The following is an 18918-nucleotide window of genomic DNA, read 5'->3' as shown; positions in this document are numbered from 1 at the left end:
AGGTCAGCCGGCCACAGCAGACTTCCCACTGTGATAACTCCGATTTGAACTTGGCAAGAGGAGTTTGTCTGCGAGTCGAGCACCGACGTGAGTTGAGCCTGTGTTGAGGAGAAGGGTGAGTGGACGTGATCTAAGCGTCACGTGGGCAGGTTACAAACACGAACATTTTCAGTGGCAGCCGGAGGTCGGTGACCAAGGGGAAGACCTAAAGAGTTGTTCGTTGTCCTTCCCCCGAAATTACGATCGGCACGGTTGGCCACGTACAGTGCGAAAGAAGTTCAATATACATACACACGTGGTGGCTGTGGTGAGATTATAAGAGCAGACCTTGGAAAAAGTCTGGTATCAACTGCAACAGCAGCACCTAGCAAAAGTGATGGTGTGTGGTGTCATCAACAGCCTTGGCCGTGATGACCTCTCGGACTTTGCTCCCCAACCATTATGCTCAGCGACGTAGCACGATTGGCAGGGGCCCTGGTTCGTAGGAACGATATTGGGCCACCCCCTGTCCAATATCCCCTCTCTTCGTAGGCCCGGCGCCTGGTTCTTTTTGGACCATGGGCCTCGGGTGCTGTTGCACTGCCCGCAGGCTCAACAGCTGAGCCACCGATTACACCTTCCCATCTCTCACCATTCCCAAACCCATCCAAGATAATGTCATTTGTCCGTTTTATTCTTTCAAACAGAGCTCGTTTAATAATTCATGCGAGAAAAAATCAACACACCAAAAACAGCGTCCGCATGCAATGCTGTGGCATCGGGCCACTTTAGCATCACCTCATCAGTAGCTTCGCTAACATGTCACAGCGTCATCAACATCATCGACATCATTAATGTCAGCAAAAGTCCTAAACAGGAGCACTGGACACCTGGCAAGCAGGCAGATGCAAAAGGCAACTTTGTGAAATGAACAAACCAAGCTAAATAACCACTGAGCAGAGTCCGGTTATTTGTTAAGAGATTAAATGCTTTGGGATTTCAAGTCCTCAAATTGGTTAGCGTCAGGGAATGCAGGTTTGCGGAGGACAGCAAATCCCCCTCATCACACGCTGAGCTGCACGGAGCCCTGCAGATGACTGCTGTACTTTTGCAACAGGGGGCGCACCTCCACCTGCAGAAACTTGGTGACCTGCACACACAGACGGCAGGAAATAGGGTCACAGAAAGTGTGCTTGAAGTTTGTGACGATGATGCCCTGTGTGCGCCAGGTGGCGCTGTGGTCAGTTGTTTAAAGTTTAGTCGGAAGGTGGCGAATTCAAAGTACAAAGACTTCTGGCAGGATGATGCTGAGCGCAACTGCTGCACGTTGAATAAGTTTTAAGAAATGTACATTGGTAAATGAAGTACATCACAGCATAAGATCACAATGTATAAAATACTAATTACAAAGGGGAACTTGGACCAGGATAAATCGTCATTGTGAAATGTAACATCGAATCAACAAAACTATATTATTGCGACCATACGCTCAACATAAGATGTACTCCACTGTTGGATGAGGGCTACAATGCTCAGTGAAAGAGTGATGGGTAGGATGAGGTGAGTGGGTGTGATGTATGGGGTGGGCATAGAGGGGGGGGGGGAGGGAGGATCCACCTGGATATCGGATTCGTCATCGAATTCCTCCAGTATAAACAAATTTACCGATTCCGATTCTGAGGGTGCGGGGAGGAGGGGGCCATGCCTGCTGGGGGGCCCGGCCGACGAAGGTGGCGGGGTCGAGCAGCGATGGCAGCTGCTCGTGCACGGGGGAGAAGTACGCGTCGGCGCGCACGCGCTCCACCAGATCGTTGTCGCCGCCCTCCTGCTTCACGACGGCGGCCGCCTCCTGGGACAGCACGCGGATCCGCTCGTGGCACTCCTGCGGGGGTCGGTGGGGGCGGGGATGTAGAGGGGCGGCACTGTTATAGTCGGGGTGGAGTTGCATTGCATTACAGTGAAGGTTACAAGGGGCGGCATTGTATGCGGGTGGCAGTGGTATCATGGCTGGGAAGGGTGGAGGGGGGCATAGGCGTTGTAGCTTGGGGGGAGGCATTGACTGAGCGGGGGGGGGGGACAAGATGGAGGTGCCACACGGCTGTCACTGATTGGCTGAGAGGTAGCATCGCTGCCGTGGCTGGGGAAGTGACTCATCCTTCAAGGGTTCATCTTACTGCTCCCCTAGAGCCATATTGTGAGTGGGGAGCGGTGGCGCAGCGGTTAACACGCTGCGATACGGACCCAGCGACCCGAGTTCAATTCCTGGTCACGGCCACCAACACCAGTGACGATTATCTGAACTCGTCCTGGGCCTCTCCTAGATCGACTCAGTCTCAAATGAGTACCTCGTGAAGTGTATAAGCTTTGCCACTGGGGAGACAAAGCTAGATGGGCGTGGTGTTAGCCACCCATCCCGTCGTGTGCCGTGTCTGCCTTCATTAGGTGCTTGATAACAGCACTTGCCACAACAGTCTGTTAAGGCTATAAGGGGGATTTTTGTCTTTGTATTCTCGATTCTTACACTGCCTATAAATCTTTCATTCAGCCGAAACACTAAAACTACCCTCCCAATCTCCAAAATTACTCAAAACAGTGCATGGCTATTATTAAATGGCAGTTTGTTTTTGTCAGTGGGGTAGTTGTATCTATTGGTAAATGCACGACTGCCAAGCAAGGTAGCTACAAATCACAAGGACCCACCAGCTCTTATCTTGTAGCTCCACACCAAAGCCAGTGCGTCACAGGCTGTACCACACCAATTTTGAGTAACATTCGACAAAAAACCCTCTACTCCGCTGTAAAGAAATAGGACTTAAAACACGTGTCAGTCATATCACAGCGACATCACTAGGGCGCTTCACAGAACTGTTCAGACACTTCTGAAAGTTACTTTAAAGTATGTGCAATGTCATTTAACAAATATTATGTGGCAGCACAGGGCACACAGCCCAAGGGAGAGGTTTGCTCACTCTCCTCGACTGCCCCCCACTATGGTCTAGAACTCTCTTCCCCCAGCAGTTAGTCCCGTCAACTACCTACCCCTGTTCAAGTACAGATTCAACACCTTCCTTTTTTTATTCTGCCTATGACCAACTGAGTGTGTGTCTCTCTCTCTCCCATATTCACAAAGAGATCCATAGACTTGTGCCGTTTCCGTACAGCGCTTTGAGATGCGGCCACGTTTAGATGCTAGATAAATCCTCACTGTAATTACATTTGTGTAGTTACAACAACCGTGTGTTTTGGGCCATGCTGTCATTAAGGAGGCGGGTTTGTGCAGAGGTCAGCGAATGGCCAGCACAGTGGGAGACGAACCCAGGTCGGTTTCGCGTTGGAGTTCGGATGGGGTTAGGTTTCAGCGATTTCCTCTTCGTGAGCTGCATCACTGCATCACTGATCTGGGCGCCCAACTCCTACCCCCCTACTCTCTCTCACCCTCCCCTCTCATACCCCCTCACCCGCCACGACCCACACTCTCCCTCCCCCTCCTCTCACCCTGCCCCTCACCTCTCAACCTGCACCCTTCGCCTGCCGCCACCCACCTTCAACCTCCCCTCACAACCCTCACCTCTCACCCTCGCCATCCCCTCTCACCCCACACCTCCTCGCTCTCTTCTGAACTCGCAACCCCTCGCCCTTCCCTCTCACCATGCAACCCTCACTCTCGCGCTCCCCGCTCATCCGTCAGCCATCCTGCACCCTGCTCTCCCCACTCACCTGCCGGTCGCCCCCCGCCTTCACCATGGCCATGATGATATTTTCCGTCGCCATGAAAGGCAACTCCTGCTTGATGTGGCGCTCGATTACCTGTTCAGGCGATCGAAGTCACAAGGTCACAAGGTCATGTGGTCGCGAAGTCACGCACGCACGGGCACACACACGTGGGCGTATGTGAATACACCAAAAACACCACTCCCACGCATACACACATTTTCACAAAATGACACGCAACACAAAGATCCCCCGTATACCCTTAACGGGCTGTTGGAGCAAGTGCTGTTAAGTGAGCAGCTGTAAAGGCCGGAACGGCGCAAGAGGGGATGCTGCGGCCATCACCAAGCCTGCCAGCCTGTCTCCCCAGCGCTGATGTTTATACACCACACCAGGTACTAATTTTTAAGGCTGAATCAACCTAGGGGAGGCCCAGGATCGGTTCAAATATTAGCCATTAATGTTAGCCATGAGCAGGAACCGAACACAGCTTGCTGGTTTCGTGACATTGTGCGCGAAACACGACACTTACGCTCCCGAGTACACACGTACTCACAAAGTCACAACAACAATAACAACCACCATTCGCCACTAAGTGGCGGTGACAGTCACCACAGTGCTTGTGTCAGGCTAGGTGCACTTTGAAGCCACATGAAGTGTCGAAGGCTCGCTGGCGGGAGGTCACGGGACAGACCTAGGTGCCATGTGTTGACTGACTGAGATGACTGATAAATGCACCAGCTATGCCCCCGACTGTGCCAACTTGCTGTGTTTCAGCCGCCCAATGCTCCACTGTATGCTGAACTTCTTTCGCACCGTACATAGACAACTGTGCTAATGGGAGGGAAACGAAACTAAACACAAAAAGCAGATCTAAAGAAATTAGTTTTCAATCTAGATTTAAAAGTGCATAGCACCAGTGGCTTCCTAATATCGGAAGGACGAGCATTCCAGACGACCACAGAAGCGCATCAGTGACCGTCTTTGTTAAGAAGGTTAGTCAAAAGCAGAGGTCGCAATCGGGTACCCGATACCCGTACCCTACCCGATACCCGGCTACCCGTACCCGGCCGGGTACAGGTACCCGTTTGCGACCCTGGTGCGGCCGGGTACGGGTAGGCCGTGAGTCACTGGTGAGTCACCGTTTGTCACTCATTTCCCAACGTCTTGTCTCTTCTCACAATTCAAGTTCCTAGAATCAACCCACCCACGCCTGCAACATGGCTTCATCCCAGAGGTCGCAATCGGGTACCCGTACCCTACCCGATGCCCGACCGGGTACGGGTAGCCGGGTATCGGGTAGGGTACGGGTACCTGTTTGCGACCCTGGTGCGGTCGGGTACGGGTACGGGTAAGGAATCAAAACCCGTTTGCGACCTCTGGTCAAAAGCCACTACGAAAGTCACGCTCACACACACACCTTGGGGTAGACCACCAGCCCCTCGCCCACGTTCTGCAGTGTGCTGAGGATGATGTCGGCGGTGAGAAACGCTTCCGGGATGCAGATCCGCCTGCGGAGACGCGGCCACGCAGCTTATCAGCAGGGGCCATGGCTCCGCACCTCGTCATCGCCGGCATCATCGTCGTCGTTACAACCACTGCCAGCATCATCATTTACGCTGCCAGAATCATCGTCGTAATAATCATCATCACAATCAGCACATCATAAGTATAAAAAAAAATAAGAGGAATTGTTATCACAACCGCTGCCAGTAACATCATCACTTTGAGAAGAATCAATACTTCCTGTATCATCACTGCCAATATCATCACTTCCAGAATCAAGACTTCCTGTATCATCATCATCAATGTCCGTATCATCAATTATAGAATCAACACTTGCTGTATCATCATCATCATCAATGCCAGTATCAACATCACTTCCAGAATCAATTCTACCTGTATCATCATCATCACTGCTGGTATCAAGATCATTACAATCGATACAAGTATCATCACCATCAACACCAACACTCTGAGTAGTATCAACATCATTTACATGACCCCAGCCAACCCGACCCGACCAGGCCGCAGCCGCCCCGACCTGTTGGCACTATCGTCGAGCGTGCGCTCGAACCACTGCGTGGACGCCGTCTGCAGGGGGTCCATGACGAGCGTCATGAGGTGGCGCGCCAGGCTGCAGCAGCGCTCACTCCGCATCGGGTTCCGCTTGTACGCCATCGCGCTCGAGCCTGCAGAGGGGGAGAGCCACGGGAGCAGAGAGGGAGCCGTGCGGGGAGCAGAGGGGGGGGATAGAGGGGAGCAGAAGGTGAGCAACAGGACAGCAGCGGGGGGCAGCAGAGGGGGAGCAGGGTGGGAGCAGAAAGGGAGGAGTGGGGGAGCAGCAGAGGAACAGAGGGGGTGGGATAGAGGGGAGCAGTGGGAGAGCAACAGGACAGCAGAGGGAGAGCAAGGTGGAGGCAGAGGGGGGGAGTGGGGGAGCAGCAGAGGAGCAGAGGGGGTGGGATAGAGGGGAGCAGTGGGAGAGCAACAGGACAGCAGAGGGGGAGCAAGGTGGAGGCAAAGGGAGGAGTGGGGGAGCAGCAGAGGAACAGAGGGGGTGGGATAGAGGGGAGCAGTGGGGGAGCAGAGAGGGAGCCGAGAAGCAGCAGGGGAGCAGAGGGAGAGAGTGGGAGGAGCAGAGGGGGAGTTGAGAAGCAGAAGGGGAGCAGAGGGTATGCATAGGGAGGAAGCGACGATGGAGCAGAGAGGGGAGCAGGGTGGAAGCAGCGGGGGAGGAGCAGGGGGGGAAGCAGAGGTGAGAAAGGGGAAGATAGAAAAGTGTGGGCACACAGGTAGGACAAGGGGAGTATGGAATGCGGAGGAGAAGCGGAAAAGATTGGATAGATGGGACCATGGGACAGGTGGGCGGGGTAAGACAGGGGGATGCATGAACCTGGTTTAATGGGCGGCCGAAACCCGGCATAGTACCCAGCATAACGGCGTCTCCAACGCGGCCATTATAAATATTCTGTGTCAGCCAGTCACTGCTGGTGAACTCGTGTACCGCGTAAATGTCCATGTGCGTGCGTGATGTGTGCGTGACGCGGGCGACATGAAGCCACGAGACTCACCGATCTGATCCTTCTCAAATGGCTCCTCCACCTCCTTGAGGTGAGCCAACAGGCGGATGTCTGTGCAGATCTGGCTCCAGGAACAAAGGGTGCGCGAGCGAGTGCGTGCGCAAGAGGGAGAAGAAGAGAAGCAGCGTGGAGATAAGTGATCGCAGTGACAGGTGGGGGTTGATGGATCAGACATCATCATGTGCTGCGCTAGAGGCTGCTAATGAGATGGACTAGCATTGGAAGATACAGTGCGTGAGATGTTAACTCCCTCGCCTGGTATAAAGCAGGTGTGGGTTCAATCTCGACCCTGACGCCTGTATATTTGGAGTTTGCACGTTCTCCCTCCACATTTAAAAACGTGCGTTTAGAGTATTTGGCTGCTATAAATTTCCACGTGAAACGCCACCTCGTTGAGCTATCATTTGTGGCCAGGTCGCTTCTGAAAAAGAGCTACACAGCTCAGTGGGTGTTACCTGGTAAAATAAAAATAGTTGATAGTTTTTTTTACACCACACTACTTTGGAAGTCACTTCAACGTGGCATTTACCCACACTGGGGGCCCAGAGCTAAGTGAGGTCGCCCAACGTTGACCCCGCGGAGGTCACCGTAGAGGTCACCACAAAGGTCACCACAAAGGTCACCTTATGCACAGAGGCGCCCAGGCTCGCCAGCGTGGCCACGATGTCCACGTCCACCTTGCGGCTGTACGTCTGCCCCGTGATGAGCAGTGCCCTATCGTCGCACGACCATCATCAGCATCGTCGTCTTCTTCAGCAGCAGCAGCAGCATTAACAGCATCATTACCAGAGGCAGTAATGGAAGCAGTATTATCACCGTTGTTATAAGCAGCACACTCAACGTCTTCATCATTATAATCATCAGCACTAAGTGGAAGCAGAAGTAGCAGCATTACTATTATTAGCAGCAGCGACGGCATTGTCAAAATCAGCATCATCATTGGCAGCAGCATTTGTAGCATCGTCAGCAGCAATTGCATTGTCATCACATGCAGCAACAGAAGACATCATTATCATCAGCATCAGCAGCAGCTTCATCCATCACCCATCAGTAGGGTTCTTCATTATCACCATTAGTCGTGTTGACAGCATTGTTAAGAGCGGCAGCAACAGAAGCCAAAACAAGAATAGCAATAGCAACGTCATCATCATCATCATCATCGACATCAATCAGCAGGAACTCACTTGTCAAATCCGGCCAACTTGGTGACCAACTCATCCAACTTCTCCACCTGAAGCGACGGCCGATGTCAAGCAAATGTGGACCAAGTGATCGGACCACAGCACCACCCGATCAGATAATAGACATTAGACAAGCAATGATTCACAACCTCAAAATCCATTCTCATGCTCACAATACATCCAACCGGATCGCGCACTTAATAGTTATTTACTACGTACGGAATAATCAATCTTATGGGTCCAGACACCATTGAGCAGCTCTGCAAACTAAACTTATAGGGTGGCGAAATATTAACTACCTCGCCTGGTATACAGAAAGTCGTGGGTTCGATCCCAACCCTGACGCCTGCATACTTGGAGTTTGCATGTCTCTCTTCCTGTGGTCGTGTGGATTTTTTCTCCGGATCCCCCGTTTTTTTCCCTCCACATTTAGAAACATGCGCGAAGAGTATTTGGCCGTGATCCATTTCCACGTGATAAGCCACTTCTTTGAGCTATCATTTGTGGGCAGGTCGCTTCTGAAAAAGAGCTAACTCAGTAGGATTTACCCAGTAAAATAAATAATTGCTTCGAAGTTTTATACGGTTATAAACTCGTCCGCCGCTTTTCAAACACGACACGGACGATGAATACAACGCGATCACGATGAAAGGCGATCACAAAAGTGTGGGCTACCGGGAAGACAACGACTGAACGGACAGGCGAGCGAACGGTCAAGCTGAACGAACGAGCAAATGTGCGATTGTGGCCGAGCTGGGCCGGTGCGGGGCGCCACCTTGTCGTGGTCCCCGTTGAAGAGCTGCAGGAAGCTGGCCTGCGTCCCCGTCGTGCCCTTGACCCCGCGGAAGCGCAGCTCCCCCCGCAGGCGCTCCACACTGCGCAGGTCGCTCACCAGGTCCTGCAGCCACAGGCAGCAGCGCTTGCCCACGGTCGTCAGCTGGGCAGGCCTGCGCACGTACGCACGCAGGGGCGAGCGAGGGGGCGAGCGAGGGGGCGAGCGAGGGGGCGAGCGAGGGGGCGAGCGAGGGGGCGAGCGAGGGGGCGAGCGAGGGGGCGAGCGGGCGAGGGGGCGAGCGAGGGGGCGAGCGAGGGGGCGAGCGAGGGGGCGAGCGAGGGGGCGAGCGAGGGATGAGAGTGGGGTGAGCGAGGAGTGAGAGTGGGGTGAGCGAGGCCATGGGCTTGCGAGGCGGTGGGTAAGCGGGGCGGTGGGTGCGCGAGGCTGTGGGTGTTCTATGCTCACTGGAAATGCGTGAACCCCAGCGTGGGCAACGCGGCATGTGTCTCCGCGAAGCGACTGAGACGATCGATGACGCGTGCCAACTGAAGGAAGCAGACAGGTCACACACGCACACACACACCGATGAACACACATACATAAACAATCCCACAAGTATGTACAAAGAGCCCCCGTAAAGCCTACACTAATTGTTTGACAAGTACTGTTTAGCGAGCATCCATTCAGGCCAACACGGCACATAACGAGGTGGTACGGATAGGATCACACCCGGGCCGCCTTGGTCTCCCCAGGGGCTGATGTTTACACAATGCACCAGGCAGTCAAAACTGGGACAATGGAGGGAAATGGATCATCACACGCCCAACACAAGTGCAAAAAACACACAACCCGTCAGCGCATCACGCGGCAGCGATGCAAAACACGGAGGTAGTGCGAGGGGTGTGAAAACAGAAAAGACTCACTTTGGGCAGGAGGATGTCAAAGGCATCGCGTATCACGATCAGGTCCTGAAGGTTAACAATAACACAAGAAAAGTCAGTATAGAGAGTAGGGAGATCTAAACTAGCCAGATATACATGCTCACACACACGTGCAGAGACACATTGCTGGGTTTTGTGGTGCGCACCCGTGATCCGCAGCTTTATAGGCAAAAGTTGCTGGATCAGACACGAGATTTGTGAAACTCCTAAACCTTCTAGGCTGCGAGGTAGCCAGTTGATGGCAATACAAAAAATGTATTATTGAAATGGTAATTATCATGGCGCGCGGTGCAAAGATGATAACTCCCTTGCCCGGTATGCAGAAGGTCGTGGGTTTTATTCCGACCCTAAAACCTGTATATTTGGAGTTTGCGTGTCACTTTCCCCGTGGTCGCGTGGATTTTTCTCCGAGACCTCTGGTTTTTCACTCCGCATTTAAAAACTTGCGTTTAGGGTATTTGGCTGCTATAAATTTCCACATGATAAGCCACTTCGTTGTGCTATCATATGTGGCTAGGTCGCTTTTGAAAAAAAGAGCTAAATAGCTCAGTGAGCCTTACCTGGTAAAGTAAAAAAATATCTGTGTGGCACTTTGTGAGTGTTATCCCCCCCCCCACCCCCATCCATGTTGCGCCGGCATTCAATAAAGCAACAGACGAAATTACTATGAGCAGCCTTATTGCAGGAACAGAGATGACAAACCTGTCGAGATACAAATGAGTGAGATGAAAACGAGATGAACAGGAGATAGATGAGAGAGCTGGAGGCAGACATTATGGCACCGCGATGCAATGTGATATCGTAACAGAACGCCACGTGGCTTGCCGGCACACGCCAATTTTGCTATGTGGGCCGCTGGCGAATATATTTCAAGAAGCCCGCGTAGTACTCATGCCCCATAGCAATAAGGACCTTGGTTTGATTCCCAACTCCAGATGCCTTTCTGTGTAGAGTCGGCATGTTTTTCCCCCGCTATTCTGCATGAGTTTCCTCTGGGTTCGAGCTAAAGGAAACATACAATGCAACTGATATTGGTCAAACATGCCAATGATAAAAAATGTACCTGCAAAAATTACTCTAATTGCCATTTACACATCTCGCAAAATCACCCCCGTTGAGTAAACGTGGCAGGATCCTCTTGAAAATAATTTGGTGATGCTTCTCTGGAAAAACAAACATAACAATAACATCAATAATTTTTTAGTTAAAACTAAACTATTTTTATTTTACCAGGTAGCACCCACTGAGCTGTATAGCTCTTTTACAGAAGCGACCTGGCCACAAATGATAGCTCAACGAGGTGGCTTATCGTGCGGCAATTTATAGCACGCAAACACTCTAAACGCACGTTCGTTTCTAAATGTGTTGAGGAATAAACCGGAAAATCCATGCAACCACGGGGAGATACACGCAAACTCACACATACAGGCGCCAGGGTCGGGATTGAACCTATGACCTCCTGTATACCAGGCGAGGTGGATAACATCTCGCCACCCACAATGATTTAACGACGATTTCACAATAAACGACGATTTAACGGTACCGTGTTGTCGCCCACGTAGCAGGACGTGGCGCCCAGGTGGATGATGGGGGCCGCGGTGGGGCAGGTGTGCGCGAAGGTGTGCACGTGCGCCATCACGTCGTGTCGACACCGCCGCTCCTCCTCAGCCGCCATCGCCCAGTCGATGTTGTGGAGGTTCGCCTCCATCTCTGCGAGCTGGACGTTGGTGACGGGCAGGCCTAGCATCTGTGTGATGTTGGTGATGGTGGTGGTGATGGGGTCGGGAGAGGCAATGTGGAAGAGGGGGTAGGGGAAGGCGATGTGAAAGAGGATTTGATGCGGGAGGAGAGAGAATAAGACGAGCACACTTGGCACGCATATACAAGCACACTCACACGTACCGGTATAGACACGCATTCCGACATACACTGTGCTCATCATCAATAGCCATTATCTATCTACTGCTGGATTATGTATACATAATTTAGAAAAATCTGCCCTGTACCTCAGTCTACAGTACAGTACGTACAATATGTTTTGTCAGTTGATAGGCTGTACCGGCCTTTTGGATTTAAAACTCGTAGCATTTGTTAAAGCTTAGAAATTCTACATCTGTTTCGACCTTCCTCGGCTTGGATAATTCAGTGTATAGACAAAGATCCCCTCTATAGCCTGCACAGACTGTTGGGGGCAAGTGCTGTTCGCGACCACCTATGATGGCTGGCACGGCACACGAGGGGGTAGGTGGCCAGCACCATGCCCCCTAGAAGCGGTGGTTACACACCGCACCAGGTAATCATCGACCTAGGGGAGGCCCAGGAATGGTCCAGATAATCGCCACTGGTATTGGTGGTGGCCATGAGCGGGAATCAAACTCGGGTCCCCGGGTTCGCTAACCGCTACACTACCACATGCGCACTCACACATGGACATAAGCATTTATGCACCAATACGTTTACCCAGGTAAAAACATGTTCTCTATAGCCGTACATGCTTGTTGGGGTAAGGGATGTTTGCGAACACCTATTCTGGATGCATTTATAGGAAAAAATATAATCACAGATATTTTAATATTTTGTTTATTAAGTTATTCTATCTAATTCGTGTAGTGTATTCCCACTGTTTACTGTAATGACCATATCATCAGCAAATCAGCCATGGTTAATATTTATCCCCATTTTTTATCAGAATAAATGTAAGCATAACCAAGGTCACGTGCGATATGTCCTAATAAACAAGTGAAAATATCTGTTCAAGGGAAAAAACTGGGAAAACACAACAGAATATATGTATTAACATATAATTACCCTTGGCAGTTATTGAAGGCTGACCGGGACCAAATTAATTCAATAAAGAGGCAAAGGAGAGTCGGGTTTGGAGTGCTTCTGAAAAACTTAACTTGATAATGAAAATGTATAAGTACCAATTTGCCTGACGGAAATGTGTCACTCGTGTACTTATTACCTGCTATCACATATGGATCACAAACATGGACATTGACAAAGACGATAGGAATCAAAAGCTGAAAAGTGTGAAAAGAAGCATGGAGACATGAATGCTTGGGATGACACTGAGAGACGGGAAGAGCAACGCACGGATTAGAGAACAAACACAAGTTGTAGACATCGCACTGATTGTTAATCAAGGGACTTGGACAGGACACGTCCCCAGAAGGGATGATGTATGTTGAACTTCTTTCTCACTGTACGTAGCCAACCGTGCTAATCGGAGGTGCGGGGGTAAAGGACAACAAATTAAATAAAAGTTTTCAATAAATTCGTTTTCCATCCAGATTTAAAAGTACGTAGCTCCCAGTGATGCAGTCATTTTAGCTGTGACGGTCCCACCTGATGACGGAGACTTGTGTTGCCTCCGAAACGTCGTGATTCATTATTTCATTTCTATTATTACTTCTACGAATTTTATTTTTTACCTACGTGACTTTACCGAAAAAACCTAAGAGTATGAATCCTTGCAGTCACGAAAACTTCAAATCTAGAATCGGAAGAGTGTTCCAGACAGCCGCAGAATCGCATCTGAAAGCGCGCGATGCGGTGACCGTCTCTGTTCGACGGTTAGCCAAAAGCCACTGCTGCGAGAATAACCGGAGTTTGCGTGACTGTTTTACACGCTTCTTGACCGGTGGTCGAGTCCCAACGATGGGGTGGCAGCCAAGGGAGGGGACGCGCTCAAGTAGACGTCCACCACGGAGATACTGTAGATGAAATCAGTTCATGTGGAGGAGCTTGATGGGTTGTTGCATCGCAAGTCTGCTAGGGAAAGGCCTTGATCGCATGAAGTTAATCTTGAACAATGTTTACACTATGAGACCTCCTTTACCAGTGGCAAAATATAGTAGTAGGTTTTTACCCTTTAAACTGGTACAAAACTGACACCTTTATACAAGGCATCATGTTTGCCAAAAGGCGTCATCTGGTCCAACACCAATGGAGACTAGGCTCTAAGGAAAGCTGTCTCGGGTGTGGACCAATCAACTTCAAGGACATTGCATATCATTATCATTATCAGAGTTGTTTATTTTTGTTTGCATTTTGACTGCTTGTGTTGCGGTTATTGCAAATATGATGCCTCGTATAAAGGTGGCAGTTTTGTACCAGTTTAAACGGTAAAAACATACTACTGAACAATGTTTTTTGGAAGAAAATATAAACTGGCATCCATACGAACGTTTTTTTTTATAGTTTTAAATCAAAGAGTGTTTAAATACATGAATAAAAAAGTGGAAAAAAGCCAGTGACAGACAAGAGATAGACACAGAATGCTGCCCCAGGGTCTCGGGCGCATGACCTCAAACCACGCGGAGCTAAATCTGGCAGACTGACTGCCAATTTCAGCAGCCACATTTCACTGTGGTCATAGGACTTGCATTAAGCGTTAGAAAGTTTTGAGTTAAAAACCTCTAGTGTGCAATCGACTTAGGCCAGCCATAGCTAAGCTACTGCAGGATTGCTGGCTCAAATTAGTTCATTATGAATAAGTTAGAATTGTAGTTGAACCCTGGTCTGAAACAACGCCACCACTATTCTCACCATCACACTATCACAATACATTAATTAGCATCACTATGTGGTGCATCATCAAACAGTGGTTGTTTCTTACTGTGGTTGTCCCACCTGATGACGGGAGCTTGTGTTGCTTCCGAAACGTCGTGATATAATTGAGTTATTTCCATATTTTTTATTCTTTTTTTATTTTTATTTTTCACCTACGTGACTTTACCGAAATAACCAAAGCGTATGGATCCTTGCAGTCACGAAAACTTCAAACCTAGAGTGGTTGTCCTATTTTGAGAGACCGCCTGCCATGGGAATGTCGACTTTCTATCGCCAACTCTGGGCAAGCGCCACCGGTCACCCCTCTCGACCTCACGGTGGCGCTGCGCTAACAAGTGGCGCTTGCGAGCAGCCACTAAAAGCCATGCCCATTGCCATTCCCGCTGCCCTGCAAACTGCACTGCCCCATGCCCATGCCCACCGCCTACGCCGATGTCATCCAGGCCACGTCTCATGCACTGCCATCGACGCCTAAGCCTTGCTCCCTGCCTTGTCCAGGTTGATTCTAGATTTGAAGCTTTCGTGACTGCAAGGATGCATACGCTTTGGTTCTTTCGGTAAAGTCACCATGTAGGTAAAAAATGAAATTAATAAAAATAAAACAATTAAAAAAATCACGACGTTTCGGAGGCAACACAAGTCTCCGTCATCAGGTGGGACGCGTCACAGCCAGATTAGCTGCATCAAGTGAGGCAAGGATTCAAGATGCAAGCCCAGGTTGCCCAAACCATAACGATGCCCGACTGCCAGTCACGTCCACCGCCGTTAGGTTCGTCAGTCGCACGCAGTGCCACCCCACGCTCTCTCTCTGTGCGCCACTCCTCGTGCATTGCCGTGCCCACCACCACCACCACCCCCCGGCCCGCACCCGACTGCCTTGCCCCAGTCACCCACCTGCTGGGCCCGCGCGAGCAGCAGCCAGAGCCGGCGCCACGTGGAGAACTTCTTCTCGTCGCCGAAGTTCCGCGCCATCTCCGGGGACGCGTAGCGGCTCACGAGGGGCGAGCGATACTCGGCGTGAGTCTCGCTCATGCCTGCCTGAGGCACGGGCCACGTGGACGAAGTTGGAGGATCTTGGAGGTGAGATCTGCGTGTCTAACCGCACGCCGGGACTATTTTTGTAGCAGTGGTCACCTCTGACCCCCCCCACTCCCCCGGTAAGTAAGAAGGGGCGTGGTTAGGGAAGAGGAAGTGACGTGAAACGGGGTGGGGGGGGGAGCGGGAAGTGGTTGCCATGGGAATGGACAAAAATAAACGCGCTTCGCCAAGGTAGCGCGATATCACAGTTCACGATACGATGGCAAATATCGCGATATTACGATTATCGCGATATCACAGTTCGCGATACGATGTCAAATATCGCGATATTACGATTACCGCGATATCACAGTTCACGATAATGTGTTAAATATCGCGATATGACGATTACCGCGATATCATTGTTCACGATAATGTGTTAAATATCGCAATATGACGATTACCGCGATATCATTGTTCACGATACTGTGTTAAATATCGCGATATGACGATTACCGCGATATCATAGTTCACGATACTGTGTTAAATATCGCGATATGACGATTACCGCGATATCATAGTTTACGATATGATGTCAAATATTGCGATATGACGATTATCGCGGAGTCGGTAACGTGTATTTCTCGCTATGGAAACCACGAAAAAAATTAACCCGTAAAAACAAAGTTTTTCACTATAAATCCTTTATATGCGTGTTCAATGGGCCACAACCCAGCCCACATTGGTCTTTGAAACGGGCGGCTAGAGTCCTCTCGTCCTCTGGCTTGAGATGGCTGCTACCTATGGGTCAGATGATTGCCTGCCACCATTAAGCAATTGGTAATTAAATATTTTAAAAAAAAATCCTAAAATGTTGAAAATTTTGGAAAAAAAATTTCACGACAATAAATTGTCACGCACAACGAGTCTGTGTGCAAAATGTCAGCTCGATTGGATCACGGGAAGTGGGTTAAAAAACGACCGAAAGATTTGCACGGTCGTAAGCACGCAAGCAAGCAAGTGAACTTAATATAAAGGATTTTAAAACATTTTACTTCGTGCAAGTGGTTGTTTAACTTTAACTTTCTCATCCGTTCACTCTTTTCCGTTCACTCTTGCAAGTTAAGAAATGTTAAATTTCGATTTAAAGCTTTTGTGACTGCAGGGATTCATATTCTTGGTTCTGTCACGTAGAAGGGAAATAATAAAATAAAACAAATATAACAATAAAATTCTCACGACGTTTCGATTGCAACACAAGCAATCATCATCAGGTGTGAAAACCATAACAAGAAAATGTCTCTCCCGCTCTCCAAATAGTCTACCAATGTACTCGTCTCTCTAAAGAGTCTCCCAATGTACTCTCTCTCTGTCTCTTTAAAGAGTCTCTATCCAGAGACTCGCTCTGCTCATCCCTAGGGAGGGATTTCTTCCCATTCTCGAGTCGTAAATTCCTCCATGAAGTCCGTCTCTATCTCTCCCCTTCCACATGTTTTCTGAAGGGTCATCATCTCTCCATCCTTCCTTGTTGTGTCCTGAGAGCATTTGTCGACTCTCCATCTCCCCCACTCCCCATCTCTCTCACTCCCCATCTCTCCCACTCCACATCTCTTCCACTCCCCATCTCTCCCACTTTCCATTTCTCTCACTCTCCATCTCCCCCACTCCCCATCTCTCTCACTCCCCATCTCTTCCACTCCACATCTCTCCCACTTTCCATTTCTCTCACTCTCCATCTCCCCCACTCCCCATCTCTCTCACTCCCCATCTCTTCCACTCCCCATCTCTTCCACTCCACATCTCTTCCACTCCACATCTCTCCCACTTTCCATTTCTCTCACTCTCCATCTGTTCCACTCCACATCTCTCCCACTTTCCATTTCTCTCACTCCCCATCTGTTCCACTCCCCATCTGTTCCACTCCCCATCTCTTCCACTCCACATCTCTTCCACTCCACATCTCTCCCACTTTCCATTTCTCTCACTCTCCATCTGTTCCACTCCACATCTCTTCCACTCCCCATCTCTTCCACTCCACATCTCTCTCACTCTCCATCTCTCCCACTCTCCATCTCTCTCACTCCCCATCTCTTCCACTCCACATCTCTCCCACTTTCCATTTCTCTCACTCCCCATCTGTTCCACTCCCCATCTCTTCCACTCCCCATCTCTTCCACTCCACATCTCTCCCACTTTCCATTTCTCTCACTCCCCATCTGTTCCACTCCCCATCTGTTCCACTCCCCATCTTTTCCACTCCACATCTCTTCCACTCCACATCTCTCTCACTCTCCATCTCTCCCACTCTCCATCTCTCTCACTCCCCATCTCTTCCACTCCACATCTCTCCCACTTTCCATTTCTCTCACTCCCCATCTGTTCCACTCCCCATCTCTTCCACTCCCCATCTCTTCCACTCCACATCTCTCCCACTTTCCATTTCTCTCACTCTCCATCTGTTCCACTCCACATCTCTTCCACTCCCCATCTCTTCCACTCCACATCTCTTCCACTCCACATCTCTCCCACTTTCCATTTCTCTCACTCTCCATCTGTTCCACTCCACATCTCTTCCACTCCCCATCTCTTCCACTCCCCATCTCTTCCACTCCACATCTCTTCCACTCCACATCTCTCCCACTTTCCATTTCTCTCACTTTCCATCTGTTCCACTCCCCATCTCTTCCACTCCCCATCTCTTCCACTCCACATCTCTCCCACTCTCCATCTCTTCCACTCCCCATCTCTTCCACTCCCCATCTCTTCCACTCCCCATCTCTTCCACTCCACATCTCTCCCACTCTCCATCTCTTCCACTCCACATCTCTTCAACTCCACATCTCTCCCACTCTCCATCTCTTCCACTCCACATCTCTTCCACTCCACATCTCTCCCACTTTCCATCTCTCCCACTCTTCATCTCAACTCTCACCATTTGTGAGTATTTTGATGATATTGATGTAGTTTATATTTTAGTTGTTTACGTGGTGGTTTGGCTGCTGCAGCTCCTTACTATTAAAATTCCTTCCCTTTATTACTGCTAATCCTACTTCCTCCCTTTATTACTGCTAATCCTACATAATACACGAGCATAATATGACTTTGAGACCCCCCCTACCATCCTACACATTCCACAAGTAGGGACTAATCCCATATCTGCATTTTCCATAAATATGCTAAATTCATCTCTTGATATGCAAATTCCTTTGTCAAGGCGCCCTCCTCCTCTAATCCAGCTTAAATATACGCTGCCAAGCTTGGTGGTGCTCATTCGGACGCTGTCTTTCTGACAGCCCTGTTCTTCACCTGAGGACGGCTGCTTGCGTTGTGGCCGAAACGTCGTGAGAATTGTATTTTATTATGTTTTATTTTTATTATTTTATTATTTCCCTTTTACGTGAACTCTCACCATCCCACTTTTTTTAAGTGTTTTTTTTTTCCCGATCCTTCCATCTCTTCCCAACTTGCAATGATTGTAAATCATAGCAAGTTTACGATCTGTAACGGCCATATGACACGTGCTGTCTATTAACAACTTACTTCACTATCTTTTATTTTTTCCAGGCAAGGCTCACTGAGCTATGGGGATTTATTTTCACAAATGGTAGCTCAACGAAGTGGCTTATCTTGTGGAAATCTACAGCAGGAGCCAAATA

At 49.7% G+C, this 18918-nt stretch overlaps 1 protein-coding gene across 1 annotated transcript; it reads right to left on the bottom strand.

Moving 5' to 3' along the window:
* Positions 1-652: 652 nt before the first annotated feature.
* ADSL (adenylosuccinate lyase) lies at positions 653-15385 on the bottom strand. The gene is made up of 13 exons (XM_078857041.1): positions 15140-15385; positions 11214-11417; positions 9653-9697; positions 9195-9274; positions 8730-8901; positions 7958-8004; positions 7397-7487; positions 6765-6834; positions 5735-5882; positions 5111-5201; positions 3697-3786; positions 1685-1861; positions 653-1129 (listed from the first exon to the last, which is right to left on the bottom strand). Exons 1-13 carry the CDS (start codon positions 15275-15277, stop codon positions 1043-1045), a joined length of 1440 nt encoding a protein of 479 aa, XP_078713167.1. The 5' UTR covers positions 15278-15385; the 3' UTR covers positions 653-1042.
* Between the last annotated feature and the right edge of the window lie 3533 nt (positions 15386-18918).

Source organism: Lampetra fluviatilis, chromosome 5 (assembly GCF_964198595.1).
Source record: "Lampetra fluviatilis chromosome 5, kcLamFluv1.1, whole genome shotgun sequence".
Classification (NCBI taxonomy): domain Eukaryota; kingdom Metazoa; phylum Chordata; class Hyperoartia; order Petromyzontiformes; family Petromyzontidae; genus Lampetra; species Lampetra fluviatilis.
This window is presented reverse-complemented; position numbering and strand designations above follow the sequence as displayed.